Source organism: Electrophorus electricus, chromosome 3 (assembly GCF_041902795.1).
Source record: "Electrophorus electricus isolate QZ-2024a chromosome 3, ASM4190279v1, whole genome shotgun sequence".
NCBI lineage: Eukaryota > Metazoa > Chordata > Actinopteri > Gymnotiformes > Gymnotidae > Electrophorus > Electrophorus electricus.
In genome coordinates this window covers 7,920,731-7,943,305 of record NC_137499.1, presented here as the reverse complement: position 1 = coordinate 7,943,305, position 22,575 = coordinate 7,920,731, and the positions used below count along the sequence as shown (strand labels likewise).

At 40.8% G+C, this 22,575-nt stretch overlaps 2 protein-coding genes across 6 annotated transcripts in view; both read left to right on the top strand.

The window, feature by feature from the left end:
- The first annotated feature begins 2,772 nt into the window (after nucleotides 1–2,772).
- Nucleotides 2,773–6,156, top strand: htatip2 (HIV-1 Tat interactive protein 2). 2 transcript variants are annotated; one of them, XM_081710098.1, is made up of 6 exons: nucleotides 2,773–2,820; nucleotides 3,254–3,437; nucleotides 3,524–3,631; nucleotides 4,386–4,523; nucleotides 4,731–4,792; nucleotides 5,228–6,156. In XM_081710098.1, the coding sequence occupies exons 2-6, from the start codon at nucleotides 3,255–3,257 to the stop codon at nucleotides 5,442–5,444; spliced, it is 708 nt and encodes a 235-aa protein (XP_081566224.1). In that variant the 5' UTR covers nucleotides 2,773–2,820; nucleotide 3,254; the 3' UTR covers nucleotides 5,445–6,156. The 2 variants fall into 2 exon arrangements, with proteins under 2 accessions (XP_081566224.1, XP_026866965.2); XM_027011164.3 differs by having other exon boundaries at nucleotides 2,774–2,952.
- A 969-nt stretch (nucleotides 6,157–7,125) lies between these two features.
- prmt3 (protein arginine methyltransferase 3) overlaps nucleotides 7,126–22,575 on the top strand; it is a 34,940-nt gene continuing 19,490 nt past the window's right edge. For 3 of the 4 annotated variants that reach the window (XM_027011155.3, XM_081710097.1, XM_081710096.1), the window contains exons 1-10: nucleotides 7,126–7,185; nucleotides 7,485–7,602; nucleotides 7,868–7,950; nucleotides 8,043–8,092; nucleotides 8,291–8,396; nucleotides 8,845–9,001; nucleotides 9,736–9,880; nucleotides 11,049–11,114; nucleotides 11,791–11,912; nucleotides 14,218–14,317. In XM_027011155.3, coding sequence (XP_026866956.3) covers nucleotides 7,170–7,185; nucleotides 7,485–7,602; nucleotides 7,868–7,950; nucleotides 8,043–8,092; nucleotides 8,291–8,396; nucleotides 8,845–9,001; nucleotides 9,736–9,880; nucleotides 11,049–11,114; nucleotides 11,791–11,912; nucleotides 14,218–14,317 — 963 coding nt within the window. In that variant the 5' untranslated portion in view covers nucleotides 7,126–7,169. Of the gene's footprint in view, nucleotides 7,186–7,386; nucleotides 7,407–7,484; nucleotides 7,603–7,867; nucleotides 7,951–8,042; nucleotides 8,093–8,290; nucleotides 8,397–8,844; nucleotides 9,002–9,735; nucleotides 9,881–11,048; nucleotides 11,115–11,790; nucleotides 11,913–14,217; nucleotides 14,318–22,575 lie in introns of those variants that run through there. The other variant, XM_035526384.2, reaches the window with a different exon arrangement.

Sequence of the window (22,575 nt, the reverse complement as noted above, 5' to 3'; positions counted from 1 at the left end):
TAGTTTTTAATTGGATTTTAGCTTCAGAGGCTGGTGCTGGTCTTGACCTATTGTGTTACACAAGACACAAACTGTATACCGCTAGCACACTGTCCAAAGGGACTGCTGGCAATTCTGAAAGACTTCTCCTCTTACTTCCAGCCAGTGTGCTGAGAAGTGTTACTATCATCATGGAGGTTCTGTCTCTAGTGCATATTTCACACAAACAAGAGAAAAAACCCAAATAGATTTGAATTGAAACTGAACATAAATAAGTAATAACTTCTTGATTTTACAAAAAAAAACAAAAAACGCCATATAAACAAATATGTTTTTATTAATTTCCATAATTCATAGTTAAATGATCTTTGTTTTACTTATTAATCCTTTATGGTTTTATCATTTTAAAATGTCCCACCACTATTTTCCAGTTCACATGTTGTTCTCATGTGAATAAATTCTTGCATTATCTAGGCCAAAGATATAAGGCTTGTTAGCTTTTGCAGCATGCAGTTAAAGAACATCTTGGTAGGCATTTTAAGTAGGTCAATTTTGGCTTAAAAATTAAAAACAATTTAAAAATATCTAAAAATGCTGTGTCACAAATAAATGACAGTTGGGGAATGTATCCAGTGCATATAAAGATGAAAGGAGGAAAAGGTCCTGAAAAGTGATTTAAACTACATAATTTATTAATTTTTTCTGTCTATGCAAATGAAAACATTTAAGTACTATTGTCAAGTGAGACTATCATACTGTATTGGTAATTTTGCTTCTTTTACAAAATAAAATCTTGAAAAAGAGTAAGATATTTTGATAAGGCATTTAAAATTGCCAAAAATGTCTAGAAATAGGTTAAATAACTTCATAACCTTTTCATTATGAGACATTAGCTACAATGGCTACATGTATGATGTTTCACTTGCTATTTCATTTTTTGCAGGTTATGTTTTATAATTGAAAAACTAATATATATTTTAGAACTCTTTGTTTAATAACAATTAAAATTAAAAACAAACTAATTTTAAAACTGACAAACAGAGAGAATTATTTTCAAGTAGGTTTACAGTCCACTTCTGACATGTGAAAACTTCTAGAAATTACAGTCCAATGTAATGTAGAAATTACATTTTCATAAGCTGAAAATGAAAGTCATATATTTCAACTTAACAGACCTTATAAATGGAGTTAAACTATGAAACACAAGCTGATTTATATTGAACTTATTTCATAATGCGGCCTATTAGATATATATTAAATATATTATTTATATTTAGCTATAAATATTTGGACGTATACCGGATCCATCTTTTAAATAATCAAAGTAGACTATTTATGAACTTCCAGTAGCAGAGAAAATGAAAGCAACATCTCAGTATGATTTCTCTAAGTTCTGGCCTGCTTTATTCAGACAGCTTTCTATCTGAACTGATGCTTGTGAGCCTGCATGCTGTTGTGAGATAGAAACCCTACGAAGTGCACTCAGTCATCAGGGATAATGTTTAATGGTGTCTGTTTCAGGATATGAGTTACTTCATTACAGTACTCCACAAATACCCGTTATTTACTATGCAGTAAAACACAAATGCCTTTTATTTAATATGCGTTGCTTGACAATAAACATAATACTAATAGGCGTAATCGTGATTGCCACTTTTATACCAGTGGAAATTAGCCCAACTCAGAAATGCCACTTAAGGAAAGTAGAAATACGTTAAAAAAATTATAAGCAAGTATTTTAGTCAAATTGTACTTGAATAAAAGTTAAAAGGTATCTTCTTTCAAAAGTGTTCAAGCACCAATTGGACTGCAAGTTTATATTATTTTAATGTGATCGGTGCGATTTAAATTCACTAAATTTTCATCACATCCAATTCCCCCACAAATATGAATAATATTTTATTCTGTGGTTTAAAAAAATTGACTATATTAGTCACAACGCAAGGCCAGGTACATCTTTATTTAGATATAAAAACATATCTTAACGTTAACGATTAAAACAAAACTCTTGAAAATAGACATTAGCGATTGGTAGGCAAAGAAGGCACTGCTTTGAATACAAATGATATTGGCATAGTGCAAATTCTAACATGTTATTCATAAAGAAACCGATCTGGTAAGAATATGATAAAACCGCAAAATGAGCAATCCAGGCAACTTCTCTTCGTACGCGTTTTCTGGTGGCATTCATAAAAGCAACACTACAATCTGTCCCAATTTCTTAGTCATCTTGAAATCTTTTCAGACAATTGACACCATAAGTCTTCTTCGTCCATTTCTAAACTGGTGGAAAGAATCAAGAGTTCTTGATAATTATAAGTAAAAAGTGAATATGTGGTATTAGAAATTTGGCATATCAATTGCAGTAAAAGCAAAGTTAACTGCAAATTAAATATATTCTAGCAAATTACAAACAACATTCGCAGTAAGTTTAAATATTAAACTTTCTGTAGGTCTGCTTCAGACTACTGTTTTTTTGAAGGTTGAGTAAGGTTGGCCTAACAGGCTGCATCAACTGTGGCGGAACAGTTCCTACACGCTTTAGCACGGCCTCTTTGGTATTACTGCCCCCTTTTGGTAGATAAACAGAATGTCAGAATTTAATTTAATCAATGCCAGACAAAGCTACGGTAATGAGTTAAACTAGCCCCGAAACTCAGTACACTTCCAGTATTAGAGATAAAACAACTTTTTTTCCCAATGTTCTGATGGGAGTCATTACAGATTGAGGCTAGAAATGAATATTTTATTAACCGTTATAAACGGCTGTGCTCTGCGCGTGCGCGTAGCCACGATCTTAAAACAGGAAGCGTTTCAGTCGAAAACGGTGCAGCTCTGTCAGTAAGTAGTATCTGTTATGAACTTATTTGACAGTAGCTGTAGCAGAGTATTTGGTCTCTTAACGGTTTTTATCGCTCTACTCGCTGTTGTTTTTCACTACATGGAGAATTCCGAGTCAGCAGAGTACCCCAGGTATGCTAACGTTACATTACAAGGCAGACCTGAGTGGAATATTGATGCTGCCTTACTTATCTTAAAACCTAAGCGGCATAACATGACACCTATATTACAAACTGTAACTACACTGTAAATACTGCGTAATAAGTTACAAGCTTCCTACAGCAGGATCCACGTTTCGTCAGGGAAACTTGATATTCAGATGACCAAAATTAATGCGTACAGGCCTTTCTTCTCACTGGCCCGGTGATATGCGACGAAGCTCTCATGCTTGCAGAAACAAATCAAACTAATACCTTTGTTTTGATCTTTAAAGGATGGATTTAGCTGCATTGGCGGAAAACTTCAAACAAAAAAATAAAACTTGTTTCATTCTCGGTGCATCAGGAGAGACAGGAAAAGTGCTGTTAAAAGAAATTGTGCAACGCAAAATATTCTCAAAGGTGACCCTTATTGGACGACGAAAGTTAAACTTTGAGGACCAAATCTATGAAAATCTGGTAATTCTATCGGTCATATGGTTTTCATATCTATGACAAGCAATCACAAGGAATCCTACTTATGACTGGTTGGGTTATTTGTTAAGGTCCAAGAGGTGGTTGATTTTGAGAAGCTGGAAGAATACGCAGCAGCATTTCAGGGTCATGACGTTGGATACTGCTGTCTTGGAACAACCAAAGCCAAAGCTGGAACTGTGAGTTTTTAATGCAACAAGTAGTAACTTTTCTACCTAAACAAGATGAAGTATGGAGGGGATAAAGAATCACCCATTAGTTGGCAGTGACAGGGAAGTGCATTTTCCTCCTAACATACAAGTTCACTGGCAACTTTCAGGGTTCTCTGTCCTTTTTGTTTACAGTGTAGCCAAAGGTTAAGAAAGACAGACATTTACAATTACATTTTCAGCGTGTAGCAGACAATGTCCTATCCAGTTGGTTAGACTTCAAGATGCAATTGAACTAGAAAATTGCTGAAATACAGGAATACATTCTGATACCTAGAAGTGCAAAATAAACATACGTTCTATATCAGACAATGAAAACAGCAATAACAAACAAACAAGTACTAGAGTTTCAGTTACTCAACATATCTGCAGTATCAATGGTCATTCTAAATATTCCACAAATGGATAGGTCTTCAATCTTTGTTTGAATAAAGTAATAGTCCAGACAGCCAGTGATAGTTTATTCCACCATCTGGAAACCAGGACACAGAATGGTCTCAATGCATGTCTTCCATGAGACTTCAAGCATGGTGTTTCAAGTTGAGCCATACTTGAAGTAAGACCTTAGACCTTGGAGACCTTGCATCTTTCTTCTGGAACTGTCATGATGCAATGACACAAACTGGTTTCAACTGGTCTCCCGAACATTACTGGAACTTGATTACACAGGCCCATTTTAAGTAATGACATAAGGAGTCACTTTCTCTTGTGTTGCATGTTGCAGGAAGGATTCATCCGTGTGGACCATGATTATGTACTCAAGTCTGCAGAGCTTGCCAAAGCTGGAGGTTGCACTCACTTCCATCTGGAGTCCTCGAGAGGAGCCAACAAAGCCAGCAGTTTTCTCTACCTGAAAACAAAGGTTCCGCACTATATTTACACTACATTCAACTCAAGGAAATTCTTAATTTATATTTTAGTTTTTCTGAAATGCAGTTTGAAGGTACTTAGAACCAGTGGAAATGAATTGGTTTGATTTAATGATCAAAAGTACTCAAGATGTATTTTGTGTGTTAGTCGATTTTTCAGATCATAATTACATTTCATTGTTGCTATTGGTGTTTTACAGGGTCAGGTTGAAGCAGATATAGAGGAACTAGGCTTTGAACGTTATTCTATCTACAGACCTGGGTAAGTTACTTTAACATCTTTATATGGCAGTGTTTCTCAAGTAGGTTCTGGACCTGAAGCATAAATTTGCATTTAAAAATATAAAAAAAGAAAAGAAAAGAAGAATGTCTTTAAAAATCAAATTCAGATTGATCGATTGATTTCATTATATTTTCCCTATGCATCACAAAACAAAACTAAGACCATTTTCCAGTTAATACATGGTTCTTTTCTTTCGCACATAACCAAGATGAAACAAAATAATGAATGTCATTGTTTCAGCATGCAATTTTTATAATGTTAATTGATTAATAAATATGTAAATAAATATAATTCATAATGTTCCTTTAATTTAGGGATATTTTTTCAATTGTTTCCATTTATCATGTTTTTCATTAAGAAGTGTATGTTGTGTTTGTTCTGTAGGCTTGGAGATAACAGTGTTTTGTATTTTAGGGTTCTCCTGGTGAACAGGGAGGAGAGCAGGCCAGCTGAGTGGTTGGCCCAGAGATTTCTGAGTGCAGTTTCATCCATGTTGCCTGCAATGTCCATCCCCATCACATCAGTGGCCAGAGCAATGGTGGTGAACACACTCTGGGAAGGAGAGAAAAAAACAGAGGTCCTTGAGAACAAAGCAATTTTCAACCTTAGCAAAATTGGAGAAAAGCAATAAGACTTTTTTTTATGCTCAGTTTTAACAAGTGCAACTATTACTTTATTTTTGTGCTTAATAAAGGGAAGTTTTGTGAGACATTTTAAAGATTACTGTTTGTATAACATTGCATGGTGAAATTTTTCACTTGGCTTACATCAGGAAAAGAGGTGTATATTTCATTTTACATATGGAAGGGAATGAGCTATAATTACATTATTTTAGTATTTGTATTCTGAATATTTCTCCTGTTTTTGTTTTTGATATATCAGCAACCCAACAGTAATGTGCACATAAGCCTTAAACAACTTTTCTCTATATATGTAGATTTGAATAGAATCATAAAAGAAATAGGGGGGGGGGGGAGGCAGCTCAGGGCAACAGAAAGAGCCAAGAAAGCTGTACATGATTGCAAGAAAATGACAGTGGGCATGTTCATGTTCTGCCCAGTAATATGACAGCTGGACTAAACTTAAAAGCTGATTTGTGCATGTCACCATTCTCAAGTTATTTGAACTGACACATATGCTTTTAGACTACCTCGTTTTTCCAAACTAAGCAGGGCTGTGTAATGAGCATGTAATTCTCATAGTTTGTAGATGGGGGTCAAAAATCCTGCTTGTTTGTCACCATTTGTGGAGGGACACCTTTTTTGCCTTGGTGTATGGACAACAATGTATGTTTTTGTGGCTGGGTTATATGCTATCAGAATAAAGTAAAAATGGCTATTAAATTGTAGCTGTGCAGTATAGACCATTGGAGTCTACGATTTTATGTAGTCATCGGATGTTTCATAGGTCTTTTGACGGCTGTGCAAAATGCTTCAAGCTACAAATGTTATTACTGCTACATTTAAAACAGTTAGACTGCAGTTACTCCCTGGAATCTGTAAATGTATACAGTGCATAGAGAAAATTTTTAAACCCTTTCCTGTTTTTCCCATTTTGGTACGTTTTATCAAAACATGGATTTAAGTCCCTTTCCTAGTCTTCTTTCAATACTGCAAAGCGACAAAGCAAAAAAGAGTTTTGTATTAAAACTAAAATTATATATTTACATATTCAGATCTTTCACTTAGCATTCACTTAGCACATTTGGCCACAGGGACTGCCAAAAATCAGTTACTTCATGACTGGTTCTGCTTCAATCATTTCCATTGCTCTCCTAAAGGCAGAATCTTAATGGGGGTTCAAGGACATCAGCATGTAGGCCTATCCTTGAGTCCCTTCAGCAGATTCTGAGCACAATTACAGCTTTGACCCTGCCTAGTCTTGGCAGTTCAAGCTGTTTACAAGGATGCAGTTTCCTGAGATAGTCCGGATGGGTAATATTTGTAAACTTTATAATGCAGAATATATTGTGGTCCAGTGACCCTACTGGTTTACCAAAAATAGAAAAACCCTTAACTAAACAACACCTTGAAATACAACTATCCAAGCTCAACAGAGACTTAAGGACACAATTCCAGTTGGTTCAAAGACACTCAGAAAAGATTTTCACCCTTCCCTGTGATTATAGTGAGAATTCTTGACACTGTCATGCCAAGCGATAAATTTAGATAATTATCGATCACCATCCTACATATTTACGACGTTGACGTACCAATACTACATGTTTTTCTAGTCATAGAGCGTTGTAAAAGTTCCAGAATTTGAGATCAAACAGCGCCCTCACGCGGTGATACCACGCAAGTACTTCTGTTTCAACTGGAATGACCCGGAAGACGCACGGAGCCAAAAAGGCAGCATGGCGGAATACATAGGTACACGTGAAAGTGTTTGTATATATTGACTTTGCGTTAGCTACATTTTTGCTGCATGTTTGAACTTAAGCGATTCATGATTTGATTTCCTAAATGTTATTTGATCTAAAAATAGTCATAACCGGTGAAAGCCATTAGTACTAAGACCTAATTAGCCGGTTGTCTTTTTGAAATCTTGCTGGTAAAAGCAGTTTGGCGTGATTGTGACTGTAACATTTAATGTATGTACCTATACAGTAGGCTATGTAATATCGGCCGTTTTGGAGCTCCGTAAAACCCAGTACATTTTATTGCTGCAGATCGAGAGGTTGCAGGCGACGACGAGGTTCCTGAGTTGTCCGACAGTGATGATGAGCTATGGCAGTCTATGGAAGAGGAATCTGAAAATATGTCAGTGTTGTGCTTGTTCTGCGACAGGTAGAAAAGCGTTTTGATCTACAAAAGTTGACATAACCTTTAATATTTTCCGTGGTGGCGAGGAATTGATGTTCTCGTTGTCATATGGTAATTTAAGAGTTGACAAATTAGTTTATTGTTGGATTACTGGAAAATTAAGATTATATGCACTTTGATGTTGGGTTTTAAAATATTTGAGGAGATTCGGCGTTTTATTCTCCATTATTGCCCCGTCTTTGGCCTGCTACCATGTAAATAAAATCAGTAATTACTGTTTCATCTCGAGGTCTTTCCGCACGGTCCCTGAATCTTTACAACACTGCCGATCAGACCATGGTGTGGACATCCCAGAACTGGTGAAAAGACACAGTATGTCTGTCTGAAGACGTTAAGATTGCAATATAGTCAGGTTACCTTTGTTGAAATGGTTATAGATTTTGTTCACATTGATTCATTACCAGGTCTTGATGACTACGGATACATAAAGATGATAAACTATATTAGAACAGTGGTAAGTATCACTTTTTTTCTCCTTTTCTTTCATTACACAACTCGTGTATGTTTTATGTATGTAGGCCTGTGTCATTTCTTCAGTATTCAGCAGGTAATACCAGTGCCCATCTGCAAAAAATCTTAATCCCATGTCATAGTTTATGTTTATTGAAATCGCACATGGCTAAATAAAGCAAATGCCTCATTTGCTCTACAGAAGTGCACAGGCCAGAGTTTGGCTGTGCTGTCAGGTGGCATTTTACCGTGGGACAGTGATGTTTATATGATGCCTGCCCTACCAGATGACCCTCTGCTACAGACAGGTGCAGAAATACCAACTGACATTTCTCATACATGCCATGTTACACTTGGACAGCTTTCCCTTTTTTTTTTTTTTAACTCTCTTTCCTTTTACTGTGCTACATAACCAGGTAGAGTCTCGTAACTGTGGTTTCTAACCTGCTCTCTCCCTCACTTCACCGAGTCCTTCAAGCTGTTCTACTCATCAGTACCTGTTCCAGGAACTGTGGATTGTTAAGAAGTCTTAGACACATGGTTTGAAAAGGTCTAGTTTGTAGTCTGGAGCATATGTCAAGCAACTGGAAGTGACAGGGAGCTCATGGCAGCATGACAGTTAAAGCTGTTGACAAAACAGAAAATGGCGGTACTTTCTGCAATGGAAAAAAGAGCCGGAGCTCCTGAAAGGGACTTTGGCCTTTTTCCTGCTTGCGTACATGGTGCTGTCTTCAGGTGTGTTGTGATGCTGTGCAGATGTGGAGGAGCTGGCTGGAGACGTGGCGCAGGTGCTGGGCTCTGCACCGAGCCTGCAGACTGCAGCCTTGCTCCACAGGGCCCAGCAGGCTGAGGAGAGGGCCCAGCGTGCAGAGGATGCTCTGACCCGAGCCATGGACGACATGCATAAACTCAGGTCAGTTTCAATCATCCTCGATTGTCAGCATACATGATAGGATGGGTCTCCCCAGGGCTACTCTCCTGAAGAGCTTCCTGTGTAAAGCACATTGAGATTTTTAATTGAAAATGAAAAGTGCTATATAAATTAATATTTATTATTATTACTATGAGCAGTAGCAGTAATATAAATGTTATTATTTTTACACACATTTGTGTGTTTGGATCTGAAATTAAAAAGTGTAAATGGACACCTAATTGTTGGGTCACATCTGTTAGACACTGCCTGGTCTTTACTCTCATACTTGTATGGCTCTGTGTGCCAGGACACTAGAAATCTAATTCTAATAACTCATTTGTTTGCCTGTTTTTTCATTGTAGAATGTCCGGTCTTACTCTTCCTTTAACACACGCTTATTTAATTGTTGTGAACCAGAAACTTGTCATGCATTGATATACTTTGAATTGCAGTGCACTCTACACTGTACTCGAGCTCCTTTTTTCTTTTGTTGTGTTATTTTGATTGCACCAGCAGGGGGCAGCATTAAGCTCAGATTTTGAGGCGCATAGCGAGGCAGAAAGGGGCGCGGGGTGGAGGAGAAGTGGGGAGCCGGGGTAAAATTCCACTGCAGTGCTTTGCGTTAGGTCGGAAGTGCGGGCGCACGTACGCGCACACGTGTGCATTGTTGGAAGCGTTGGAGTGTTTGTGCTCTCCGTTGACCACTGTGTGTGTGTGTGTGTGCATGGGTGAAGGTTGCTAGCCCAGGGCCTGGTGCTCAGTTCTGGCCCGGGACAGGGGCCCTCAACTCCAGGGGCCATTGCTGAGCTGCGAGAGGAGGAGGATGAGGCTTATTTCAGTTCATATGGCCATTACAGCATCCATGAGGAAATGCTCAAGGTGGGTCACTGCAACGGGCCAAAGAGGCCTGGCAGGACTTTCTTCCTGCTGTACAAGTTCAATACATCATTGCTGATTTACAGTATACGTGCACACATCTGTAAACAAACTCCATCACTACCACAAAAAAGAGAGCTCTGGAATCTAAAATTGATCCTCAGTTTACTATAATTCTGATGCAGAAGTGTGGGCACAGGTCATTCTGCTTGAGGTTTGCTCTTGTCTGCAGAGGTGTGTTTTGAGGTCCTCTCCTCGTTGGAGGGGCTTTGTTGCTGTGAGGGGAGGGCTGTTAGAATCACACTGCGGTAGACGCCTGAGAGGTTGCCTGCTGATTGGTGCCTATTTCTCTTTACGTTAACTGAGAGTTGGCGTCAGAGTCGAAACTGTCATGCTGTGCGCAGTAAGGGTGGGTGGGGGGGCAGCGCGGCGATGATGCATTTTACTGGCCACCATAAACCCCGCTGCCATTTACCGTCAAAGGGTATAGCAGTGACACACACTACCCACTCAACTCCACAGTCTGGGCAGTGGACTTCTACTTTGACACATTTTGTTTGTCATAATCATTTTCTCTTTTGACTTTTGTGCACTTCACTTGTTTTTATATTATTTCGCCTGTGTGTTAAACATTTCCTATAATCCAACAATGCAAATGTTTGAGCACGATTGCAGCATGCTCTCTGGAACCGTTTTGGGTGGCGCTCGATTTGATTGGCAGGTTAATTAGCCATTTTTGCTCAAGATTCTGCTGTCGAAGCAAGAAGTGTCGAGGTCAATTTCATTTAATTTTTCATTCCAAATGCAACAATTCTGTCAATTCCCGCCTCTCTCCCCTCTTAAAAAATCATTAGTGATTACATACCCTTTCAACTACAGTCCAATGCAGTCGTAATTCTGTTGAAAATGAGATTTCCCTCTTTACTGCTTAATGCCTGTTAATTTGATTTCTGATTTTGTCTATGTATTACAAAAAAGAGAAAGTCATCTTCAGAACTGCAGCAAAGGCTGTTTGAAAGAATTAAATTTTTGTCCTGAACAAGTGGAATTTGTTTCACTATTACTCTTTTGGTGAGAAGGCTGCGTTCTGTCTTCTTAATGGAAAATATAATGGTGACACTCTGTCACTGCTTACAACGCCGCTCTGTTTCACTGCTGTCCTCTGCTGCAGGACAAAGTGCGGACTGAGACCTACCGAGACTTCATGTACAGCAACCCAGATGTCTTCAAGGACAAGGTGAGTACCAGGACCTCTTCTCTTCTGGCATGCACTTAGGCTCCCGTCTTGCTTCCCATATCTGGTTGTTGGTGTTAGCTGGGGAGGCAGTAGGGTGTGTGGGTGGATAACCATCATGATGGCCCTCTCTGATTTACACCCCAATGGTTTATTATGAGCTAAGGCATTTTTTTTTCTCTGCTCCTACAGGAACGTTAGTGCCCGACTGCAAAGAACTGATAACAAGAAATGTTGCCCGTACTGTCTCCCTCTGTGTCTTAAACACACACGCGCGCACATGTGTACGTGTGCATACACAAAAATGCAGGCTGTCAGTGCAATACACAGGGACTCACATAGAAGCCATTTATTATATGCTGACACGGGTTAGATCAGTTTTTGGCAGCTTCAATTGGACATGGGAGCATGGGGGTGGTGAGGCAGAGAAGCGGCGAAAAAGCAGAGGCCGAGAAACCCTCTGGTTTGTCTGAAGTGTCAGGCCAGAGGGCTTTTGGGTGCGTGAGCGTAAGATTGGTGAGGCATCTCGCCCCTGTCAGCGTGACAAACACTCCGGGCAACATTATTCCCGCCGCTGGGGCCGCAGTGGCAAGGACAAGCTGGCAGGCTCGACCTTGCGGTCACTGTTGGTTTGCGTTGCGTGGAAAGGTGACGTGCTGTTCTTCGCTTTGGCCTCTAGGTGGTGCTGGACGTGGGCTGTGGCACTGCAGTCCTCTCAATGTTCGCTGCACGCTCTGGGGCTAGAAAGGTCATCGGTGTTGACCAGTCAGAAATCATTTACCAGGCCATGGACATCGTCAGGTGAGTCAGTGCTGTCATGATAACTGCAGTGTCGTGTATGTGTATGTCTACAGAGGAGAGGCTGATGTGGGCCAGATGTGATGTTAATTTATTCATGTTAAATTATGTTAATACAGCCAGGAAAATGCACAGTGAATTTGTGTTGCTTAAATCACACTGTGTTTTTTCAATATTAAAAAAAGTACATTTTATAGAGAGAATGATTAGCTTAATAAGTTCTCTCACTGTTTAGTCCTGTCCTGCAGTGAAAAACCTCCAACGCGTGTTTGGCTTTGAGAGTATTTTACATCATGATGCTGAACACCCGCATAAATGAATTTACAAAGCCTACCCCCTCTCTCACTTTGATTTACGTGTTCATGCTCCTGCCCCAATCCCCCACCCTCAAAAACCCAGCTGTGCTACAGGCTCTGTTGCGTGATGCTGACTGGACACCATTACCCAGCAGGCTCATGGAGGGGACCTCCAGCCTGCAGGCCTTTAGTTATTTCTCTCGGGTAGTTGACTTTAGTAACGGCACCATCAGCTTCTGACATGCTCCTCTGGCTGGAGGTGGTGGTGAGTGACGGGAAGGAAGATGGGGTTGGTTGGTGCGAGCTAGCGTTGACACCTGCACACCTGCTCCCCTGGGTGTCTCTACTGCGCTATCAAACTCCACCATCCAGCCTTCTGTTTTTTGTTCTACCTTTGCGTGATTTGGAAACTGCCCCGTGCATGAACTGCGAAGACACCGGCATTGCGTCCGCGAGCACTGCGTGGTGCTGTGCTCGGAGCAGTTCGCAGCGTGGGGTGCCTCTGAGAGATGTGTGATTATGGCTGTTGTTATTAGGATGTGAGCTGAGGGGCTGCAAGCAGGCAGCAGAATGTACGGAGGGCGTAGTTTAATTTTACAGTTCACTGGGCCTCTGGGCAGGGGGCTGTGTGTGTGTAGGGTTGGGGGGACTAGTCTGAGATGCTTAGTGCTTCACATACACTTCCACACACCCTCCATCAGGCCTGACCTGGGGGGGGGGGGGGGGGGGTAGGGTATGCGATGGCGGAGGAAATGCACGGATGGAAACACTTGAGGTTGTTTGTGAGCTGGCAGTGGCTAGCTCCAAGCTGGTTTTGAAGTATATGTTGCATTTTTAAAATGATATATTTTCTTGATGATGATTTCCTTATTCCTGCTATTTGTGTTTTGAAGAGAAGAGTTCTTCTTTGCTCCCATTGCCTCTTTCTCCCCCATGGTTTATGATCCTACTGGTGAGGTGTATTGGACCCAGCAGAGCTCTGGAGGGACCGGGTCCTCACCCTTTTTATTGTTTATCCATAAGTCCTGACACACGAGCCCCTGATGCATGGAGTGTGTCCTTATAGACTGAAGGGAAACGTAGCAGTGGAGACAGAAGTGCATCCCTGTCTCTGTTTCGCATAGTGGCCATTGTCTTCTGAATTGCTCCTGTAATGAGATTAGAGTGTTTCTCTGTGCTGTGTGGGAGCGGGGCTTGGGGGTGGGGGGTGGGGGGTGGCGCAGGGAGTCTCTGTGAGCGGGCGATAGTGTGAGTGGAGAGAGATAAGGATCAGCTGGGACAGGAGCACGCGCACCGGCCTTGACTAATGCTCCTGTCCCCGCTAACATTAGCTGTCATGATAATGGAGTGTTTAGAAGGATTGATGCACAGGGTAGCTGGTCAAAAAAGATGAGTTTTTCAGCTTGAAGGCCTTATACACACATACATGCACATAATGTTTGCATGCAGTTGTACGGTGCTGTTTTGCTGGTGGAAAGGGGATTTGAGGAGGCATTGGGATTGGTCAGGGTGTAATTGGGATGAATGAAGTCGTGTTGGATAACACTCAGGCTGAGTTAAATGACTGTAATTAACACTCATTCTCTAAAACGAGGTGCTTAAGAGCCTGAAGTCAGACTGATTTGTTTGGAATATATTTCCCATCTGAGGCAAATATGTTTTGTAGTAAATTTGACCTTTGACACCCTGCCCCTCCCCCATTCACCTACTAATTCCTTAGTTAAGATTTTTACTTACTTTTTACTTTTACTGATATTTGTGACTTTTTTTTCTATGACTCTAGCTCTGTGTTGTTGGTTACTATTGCTGGATACTACAAATCACAATGTAATGCACATCATCAAAGAGCAAAGTTATATACCCTTGAACTGTTTAATATGAGTGTTTTGTTTTTAATAAAACCATATGTACATGTTTAAACGCATCTAAAAAACCCTTAAAACAGAAAACATCAGTAACTTCAGTAGTATTTTGTGCACTATGTAACGTCTTATGGTGTGCTTGCTGTCCAGATCGAATCAGCTAGAGAACACTATCACACTGATCAGAGGGAGGATAGAGGAAGTAGACCTGCCAGTGGATAAGGTTGATATCATCATTTCAGAGTGGATGGTGAGTACACACACAGGTTTGGTTTCTTTGACTCTCCTTTGACTCTTGCATTTCTAATTTCCCCCCCAGTTAACTGTCTGGAGGGGCTGGGTGGAGTTTGTTGCGACAGCTAGAATATGGTGGCACATTGACTCCAGTAATATGGATATACTATGTCCTGGGACATTTCAGAAGCTTCGTACTGTAGTATTAGACAGTGTGTGTGCACAAGTCAGAGTTCAGTTTTTTCATAGTCCATCACATTGCTTTGAACTAGAAAATGTAAGGGGCTGTGCTTCAGTTGACTACGGGTCTAGTCGCTTTGTCCAGTCATGAAGCCTCTGGCACATTTTTGACCCTGCTTTCTTCCACTCTCAGTCATGGGGAAAATTGAAATTGCGATGTGCTGTGCCACTCTGTGATGAAGAATAGCACGTATAACGTAGAACGGCATAAACTCTCAGAACATTAATAATTTTAGGAGCCACCTGTCACTTGTTTCTGTGGAGATGGCGGGTGATTTTTGAGAAAATCTGGGGGTCCTGGATAGTATTTTGTGACGTGTCAAGGGTTTAATGCTTTTTGAATACTACATTGGGATAAACTCAAACACTTTTTTTTGATGCTTTTGGTCCTTTATTTAAATAAGCACACTCTATATTGTTGTGTTATGCCTACAGATAAATTAAATTCTGCTTTCTAATTTTGATGGGCAGGCGCAGGCAAGGAATTCACATGAATTTTTATTAAGCCCAAGCACCATGTGTTCCCCTGTATTTGCAGTGGCAGCAGCTCCATAGTGACGGGAAGTGTAGTTAACACGACAAGCCCCGACAAGATGAGAGGTGCACTAAATGATGACTATCCCTAAAAGATAGTCCATTCATCCCTAAAAGATAGTCACCATTTAGGGATGAATGGACTATCTTGTAGAGTTTTCACCATTGTGAGCATGTTTTATTGAGAATTTGTCCTTGCGGTTGCCAAGACTGGACTACCATCACAAAAGCAGAAGTTCTGCTGAATTAACCTGGCAGGGGGGAGTTGTGTGTTTGGCCTTTAACTTAAAAATGGGACGGAAACTAACTGAACTCTACCTTAATAGTCAGTCTGAGCATGTGGGGCATTAAGGCCTGATCTATTTACTTTAAATTAAAATATGGATTTTTGTGATTAATGTGGGATGAATGGGGGACTGGACCTCTTTGAATTTTATTTTTAATGAAGTTGGAGAATCATGAATCATCTTTCGATTTACTTGGGCTATAACTGTAACCTCAGTGATGAGTGAGTGTTTGTTTGTTTTTTTGTTGTCTTCTTTGTCCCTCCTCCACCATGTTTGTGCCAAAGGCTAATCATTACCTTCCTCTTTTATGATTAGAATAACATTTTGGGATTTAGGATTGGGGATTTAGCATTTGTTTATGCTTACCCACTGTTAGGATTTCTGCTAGGTTTTGATGCATTTATACTCCAAATGGATTTACTGTTTGTTTGGAGCCCCCACCCCTCCCGCCAGTATCACTGTGAACAAAACTGAATAAGCATATAAGTATACAGCAATAGTGAGGAGAGCTAGAAGTTGTAGAAAAAAGGAGCACTCACCGGCCACTTTATTTTCAGAAACTGCTGATCTCCTGAGATTTTCATGCACTAGAATCTCTAAGGTTTACAGAAAATGGTTTGAAAAAGAGAAAAATATCCAGTTTATGGATGTTCTCTGGGCAAAAATGCCTTGTTAATGCCAGAGGTCAGAGGAGAATGGCCAGACTGGTTCAATCTGACAAGGGCAACAGTAACTCAAAACCGTTACGGTGCAGGTATGCATAAGAGCATCTCTGACTGCACAACCAGTTGAAGCACATGGGCTATAGCAGCAGAAGACCACACCAGGTACCACTCCTGTCAGTTAAAAACAGACAGCTGAGGCTACAATTTGCACTGGCTCCCCAAAATTGGACAATAGAATATTGGATAAACTCTGCCTAGTCTCATGAGTGTTGATGTCTGCTGCGACATTCGGATGGTAGGGTCAGAATTTTGCATAAACATCATAAAAGCATGGATCCATCCTGCCAATGGTTCAGGCTAGTGGTGGTGTAAAGGTGTGGGGCAGATTTTCTTAGCCTACCCACAGCCAACCTAAGTGTTGTTGCTGACCATGTGCATCCCTTTATGACCCCAGTGTACCCATCTTCTGATGGCTACTTCCAGCAGGATAATGTGTCATGTCACAAAGCTCAAATAATCTCAAAATGGTTTCTTGAACATGACAATGAGTTCACTGTACTCTAATGGCCTCCACAGTCACCAGATCTCAATCCAATAGAGCACATGTGGGATGTGGAGAAACAGGAGAGTTGCCGATAAATCTGCAGCAATTGTGTGATGCTGTTGGGTCAATATGGACCAACATCTCTGAGAAATCTATGCCACACAAAGTAAGGCAGTTTTGAAGGCAAAAGGGGGTCCAAAACGGTGCTAGAAAGGCGTACCTGATAAAGGGGCTGGAGAGTATACATGTCTGCCATGCTTTGGTTAGTTTCTCAGCCTAAGAGTTGCTCTATCATATATGTGTGAAAAGCGAAGAGGTTTTAAGTTTCTTAAGAGTTCGGGAGAAAAAAACAATAATTATTGAGTTTTTGTGAAGCAAGAAATTAGTGGAATCCATACTTCATTTTGTATTACAAACAAATTTACACTTATTTATGCAGGAAAAGTCTAAGTGTTTTTGGACATTTGTTGGAAAGTCAGCAGACCGGCAGATCTCATATTAGTGTTAGGCAAAAACCTCTGTTTTAAGGCTGATGGAAAAATGTTGATTGATAATTTGTAGGGAAATGTATTTTGCATAAATCAGAGGAGAAAAAAAGTTCCAATTTCAGATACACTAGAAAGGTGAGAGTGTATGAGAAGGAGAGAGAAGATGAGAAAGACGATAATCAATAAATCAAAAGGAAAATTTCTGAAAGGTGAGCTCTAGATCTGAGGTGTGCAGCTGTCATCTTATAAACAACTGATGTGTAGCATTAAAACGCAGCCAGACAAAAAGTTTAAGAGATTGAGCTAGAGAGAAGGAGAGATATAAAAGGAAAAGAAGGTGAACTATGTAATGGAGAGAAAGACGGTGAGAAGAGAAGTAAGACAGGCCAAGATAAGCTGGGGGGTGGGGGGAGTTGGACGACTTGTGGCCGGTAGCAGCGGCGTGATTTTGCCTGAGGTTAGAGCGAGGTTGTCCCTGTGTGATCCATCATGTCTGATGCTAGTGCTCCCTCAGTCAGCCACCACTCTGGAGAGTGAGAGGAGCTAACAGGTGTGAGCAACACCCAGCCTCACACATGGTGTAGTCTCCTTATGTACGAACGTGGCTGATATTTATTTAATTGCGGACGGTGGTGTTTTGGCAACCTGCTTAAGAAACCTTTTATGTGATGAAAGGTGAATCAAATGGACAAAAACTTAATCACTGAAAATGGGCAAAACGTCAAGACAGTATTACAAATATTAAAGTGTTTTTAAGCCTTTGTTATAAAGGTCAGCCTCACAGCTGGTAACATTTTCATTTGTTAAATAATCACTAAAGCTGAGTTGACCCAACCTGACCCACACTGAACCAGTTTCATGTTCATCTTGGGGCACTTGGCACAATCACATGTGAAGACCTTAAAACCATCTTCTCATAAATCCTTTAAACTCACTGCAGTAACGGTGGAGAGCTCTACCTAGCAGAGCTGAGTGAGAAAGCAAATGGAAGTTGCATCTGTTCCAAACAAAATGAGCTCAGTTCTATAGCACAGAGATTGCAAGATTCCTCTTATGGGAATGAAAGAGTTTAATGGCCGCTCTGTACACCTGTGATATGCAAGAACCCACGTTGGTTCAAAAGTAATTGAGTTTGTGTGGTGTTTTTTTTTTTTTTTTTTTTTTTTTCCTCTTTCCCAAAAGAGGTTGTCTCTCCAAACAAAGCATATTAAGTTGACTTAAACAGGAAGTACAGAGTAAAATGTGATGTTTGGAAATAACTACAAAATGACTTGCAGCCATTTCTAGACAAAAGGCAAATAAGTCCCCAGGAACAGAGAAATGTATAGCAGAATGGTGTAAAACATTTAAGGAACAGATTGTAGCAAATTGGGCATAACAAGAAAGAAAAATAGCCCTAACACAGAGAGAATCCATCATGTCAGTGTTTAGTTAGTCAAAACAGACAAGCCTGCAGCTGCAATAGGTCTGTTTGTATAACTAGTGTAAATTTGAAAATTTCTGTAATCTTAGTAGCAGTGAAAATAGCTGTCAAACCTCTCTGGTGAAATTAACATGATATGAGAGATGTACTGCACAAAGTTTGTTTTCCTTAAATGTTTCCACTGACAGTGACACAGACTCTAGATTCCTCCTGCATGAAACCCAACTCCTTTTATTCTGTTGTATACACGGCTGGATTTAAATATCTGTAGATTGGTTGTGTGTGCGTGCGTAAGATGGTATAGCTGAATTAATGGCAGATCTTTGGCCTCATTACCTACTGATAGCAGTCTTACCTTCCTCAGGAGAGTACAGCAGTAATCACTCACTCAGTCCCCTGATTACTGCGGCCCTGCCTGCCTCTTTCTACACACACACACACACACACACACACACACATACATGCGCGCATGCAAACTCAAACTATACGTATTCCGTTCAACAGATTCTCACGCATTTAGATGGATTCTCCACCAAAAATGCTTGGCTGCGGTCCATATGGACCACAGAGGGAAACTTTCTAGCCGGAAATAAGCTGAACAGAAAAGCCCCTGACGATCGCAGAGAACTGGAGCGTGGGCTGGAGACTGCTGCACGCTCCTTCCCTCCAACAGTGTTGAACAGCCTGTGGTGTGCTTGTCCTGCACCCTCATCCCTTCATGCTTGCTGGCTGTCTTGCTGCTTCCCCTGATCTGCCACTGGCCAACAATTCAGCACTCATGCAGCCATTGTCCCCCTAGAGTAACCGTGGAAACAGAGCTTGTCGTGCTTGAGTACTTTTATGATATGCTACATTTCCTCCTCATCAACATTGATATGCAAATCAGATGCCTCCCTTGCCAAACTGAGCCAAATGCTTTGCTTCCTCAGCTTTCTGTGCTGTCCTTATTTGTGAATATTCAATGGGTGTTTGGTCAGTTTACATCTTACGTTTTTCAGCAACTAAATAACCTACCATCTCACCAGTGTTAAAACAGTTAATGAGAGCATGATGTTCAGGTTTGTTTTTGTTATTCATAAGTAAACCTGACTTCATTCATAAATTGTTCAGTTACTGACATGTTATCATTCAAAGAGTTTACAGGAGCCGTGTCAAAGCTCGAATAAATTGGGTACTGAAGCGTTCCTAATTGTGCCTGTGTGACTGAGGTGACCTGGGAATTGCAGCTGACACTGAGCTGTAATTGAGAAGATTGGTGAGAGAACACAGCCTGCGTGTGCGTGCGTGTGTGTCTCCCAAAGAAGTTCTTAAGCCACTTGGAATGGTTTATTAAGTACAGTCAGATTGCTATTATGCTGTTATAAGTCTTTCACACTTGTAATTCAGAGGGATAAGTGGCTGTGTGTGTGTGTGTGTGTGTGTGTGTGTGTGTGTGTGTGTGTGTGTGTGTGTGTGTGTGTGTGTGTGTGTGTGTGCGTGCGTGCCCTTACATGTGTGATAATGAGAATTCATTTTCATTAGCATTTCATTAGTAGCTTTCATTACATGCTGCTTGGTTCATGTACACCTAGCCAAAGCTACAGAAAGCACAGGCTGGTCATGCACACATTCCGCCATGTTGAGAATAATTTTGTTTTTAATTTTGTGCTATAGTTCAAATAATTTTAAGAATCATACCAAAAAATTTTAAACGTGCTATACAAAACTGACCACGGATGATGAAATTTGGTTTATTTTTTCATTATTTGTTTTTTTCTTTAACTTTTTTCAGTAAATACTAGTAAATAATTTTTAGAAGTTGGTCATTTATTTGATGTAGGTCTGGATCAGATGTTACTAATATAAAATGTGATTTCATCAGAGCAAGTGACAGGCGTACATTATTATTTTTATTTTTTAAACATTTTATCATTTACAGCATTTAGCTGAGGCTTTTATCCAAAGTGACAATTATAACTGAATACAACTCGAGCAATTGAGGGTTCAGGGCCTTGCTCAGGGGCAAAACTGGCAAATTGGTGGTGGTGGGACTTGAACTGGCAACCTGCCAATTACAAGTCTAGTACCTTAACCACTGAGTAAAATAAGGTTAAAAGAGACAGATAAAATAAACTATAGAATAGTTGAATGTTCATTTCACAATATTACCATGGTTAGATTAGAATTTGAATGTTATGTAGGAGAAAAGGATTCCATAAGCCTCATTTCTGTTTATCAAAGAAATGCAGACATTTCAGTGGAAAATATCATTGTCTCAAAATAAGCAAAGGATTTTAAACTCACTAAGCTTTCTGATGTTCATTCAATCACTGGTGGTAGATTAGCTGGGAAAATGTGGTTGATTTTGAATTTGTCTGCTTCACACATCAAAGCTACCCCTGGGCTCAGGAGCAGACATACCATGGCTCAAGTATAGTGTGTTTGTCTGGTGGCCTTAACCACTAAATGACACTCTTGAAAGCTGCACCAAGATATTTGACCAGCCTTTCTGTCACGTGGTATCCTTCACAAGCCTGGGTCAGACCTTTTCTGTGTTAAAGATTACTCCTAATGTCCCCAGCAGCAGACTTCCTGTTTGGGGTTGGTCTTGTAGGAGTCTTATTCAAATAAAGTGTCATCTCTTCAGCTTCTGTCAGCACACTGGCATGAAACGGCTGTAGACTGTGTGATGAAAATCATCAATTTGTCTGGATGCAAGTAGCAGTGTGTGTGTGTGTGTGTGTGTGTGTGTGTGTGTGTGTGTGTGTGTGTGTGTGTGTGTGTGTGTGTGTGTGTGTGTGTGTGTGTGTGTGCGCGCACGCATGAATGAGATGAGATGAGCAGAGTCATCATTGTGTGATTATTACATTCTCTCTCATCATTTCCGCTCCACTGATTACATGTTTTCCCCGGAGCCAAGCCAGGTGGGTTCCTTACCTTGTTTTAGTAATTAATAGGTAATGGAGAGGCAGCGAGAGTGATGACTCTCAGGCCTTCAAGGCCAGGCCTGGGGAAGTGTCACTCTACTTCTGGAAGCTTCTCTCTCTCTCTCTCTCGTTCGCTCGCTCTCACTCACTGCAGTGAAAGCAGCCGCCTGTGAAATTGGGTTCTAAATTACGCCATGGAGCAGCTTAGCCGTCGGTCCGGTGCTAAGTCTGTTTAAGAGCAACCCCGAGAGAACAAGAACCAAGGGCATGCCGGACATGGGGGCGAGGCCTGGCCTGCCCACCGTGCCCTGGTAGAGACTCCACTGTCCAGTCTGCCTTTCCCTTCCTTACAGATGCTCACTTTAAAAATAACACTGCTGAACCCACGAATGCAGGCCCATGATGATGAGGATGATGATGAGGATGATGATGATCATCATCATCGAAGTTCACACAAGGGACAGGCAGCATGGTTGTAAATTTGCACTTGGGCCCCTGCCCCCACCCCTCTTACCCCCCACCCCCTTGAGGGAGGAGGTGAGAGTGTGTCCTTGTGTGGGCGTCATTAGCAGTCTTATCTTCGCAACCATAGTGCTGCTGTAGGGGAGGGGGAGGACAATAGCATCGCTGTTTAGGGATGAGGGGGGTGGAGTGAATGATGAGTTGTGGAGCGTTTAGTTTATAGCAGAAGCCAGGGAGAGGAGGATTGTGGGATAGAGTGACTCCTCTGTGATTCTGAGTTTCAGTCATAATAGAATCACAGCAGGAATGACACGACCACGTTCTCAACCTCGGCGTGGGCCAGGAAGTACTTTAAATGGTTGCAAATGATGCTGGGTGATTATGTATGTGGGTATCAGGCAGCATATAATTTATCTGGTGTGTGTGTTTAATTTTGTGCAATTCCATGAAAATTCTTTAATAGTTATGTTTAAAACCTATTTTCTCTCCCAAATAGCCATAGATACATTATTAAAGATCATCTCTCTTCCTTGTGTACATATGTGTTGTCATGGTTATCTGATTGTCCACATGTTTTGTAATGCTGAGTCTTTAATGTCATGTCAGAACTTTAGAAATTGGATGCCTGTGTGACCCGTACAGTGTCATTTAAAGTTTAGGTTCAGGTTGCAAGCAGGTCATCTCATGTTTAAAATACAAAAAACAATTGGTTACATTTAGATTTT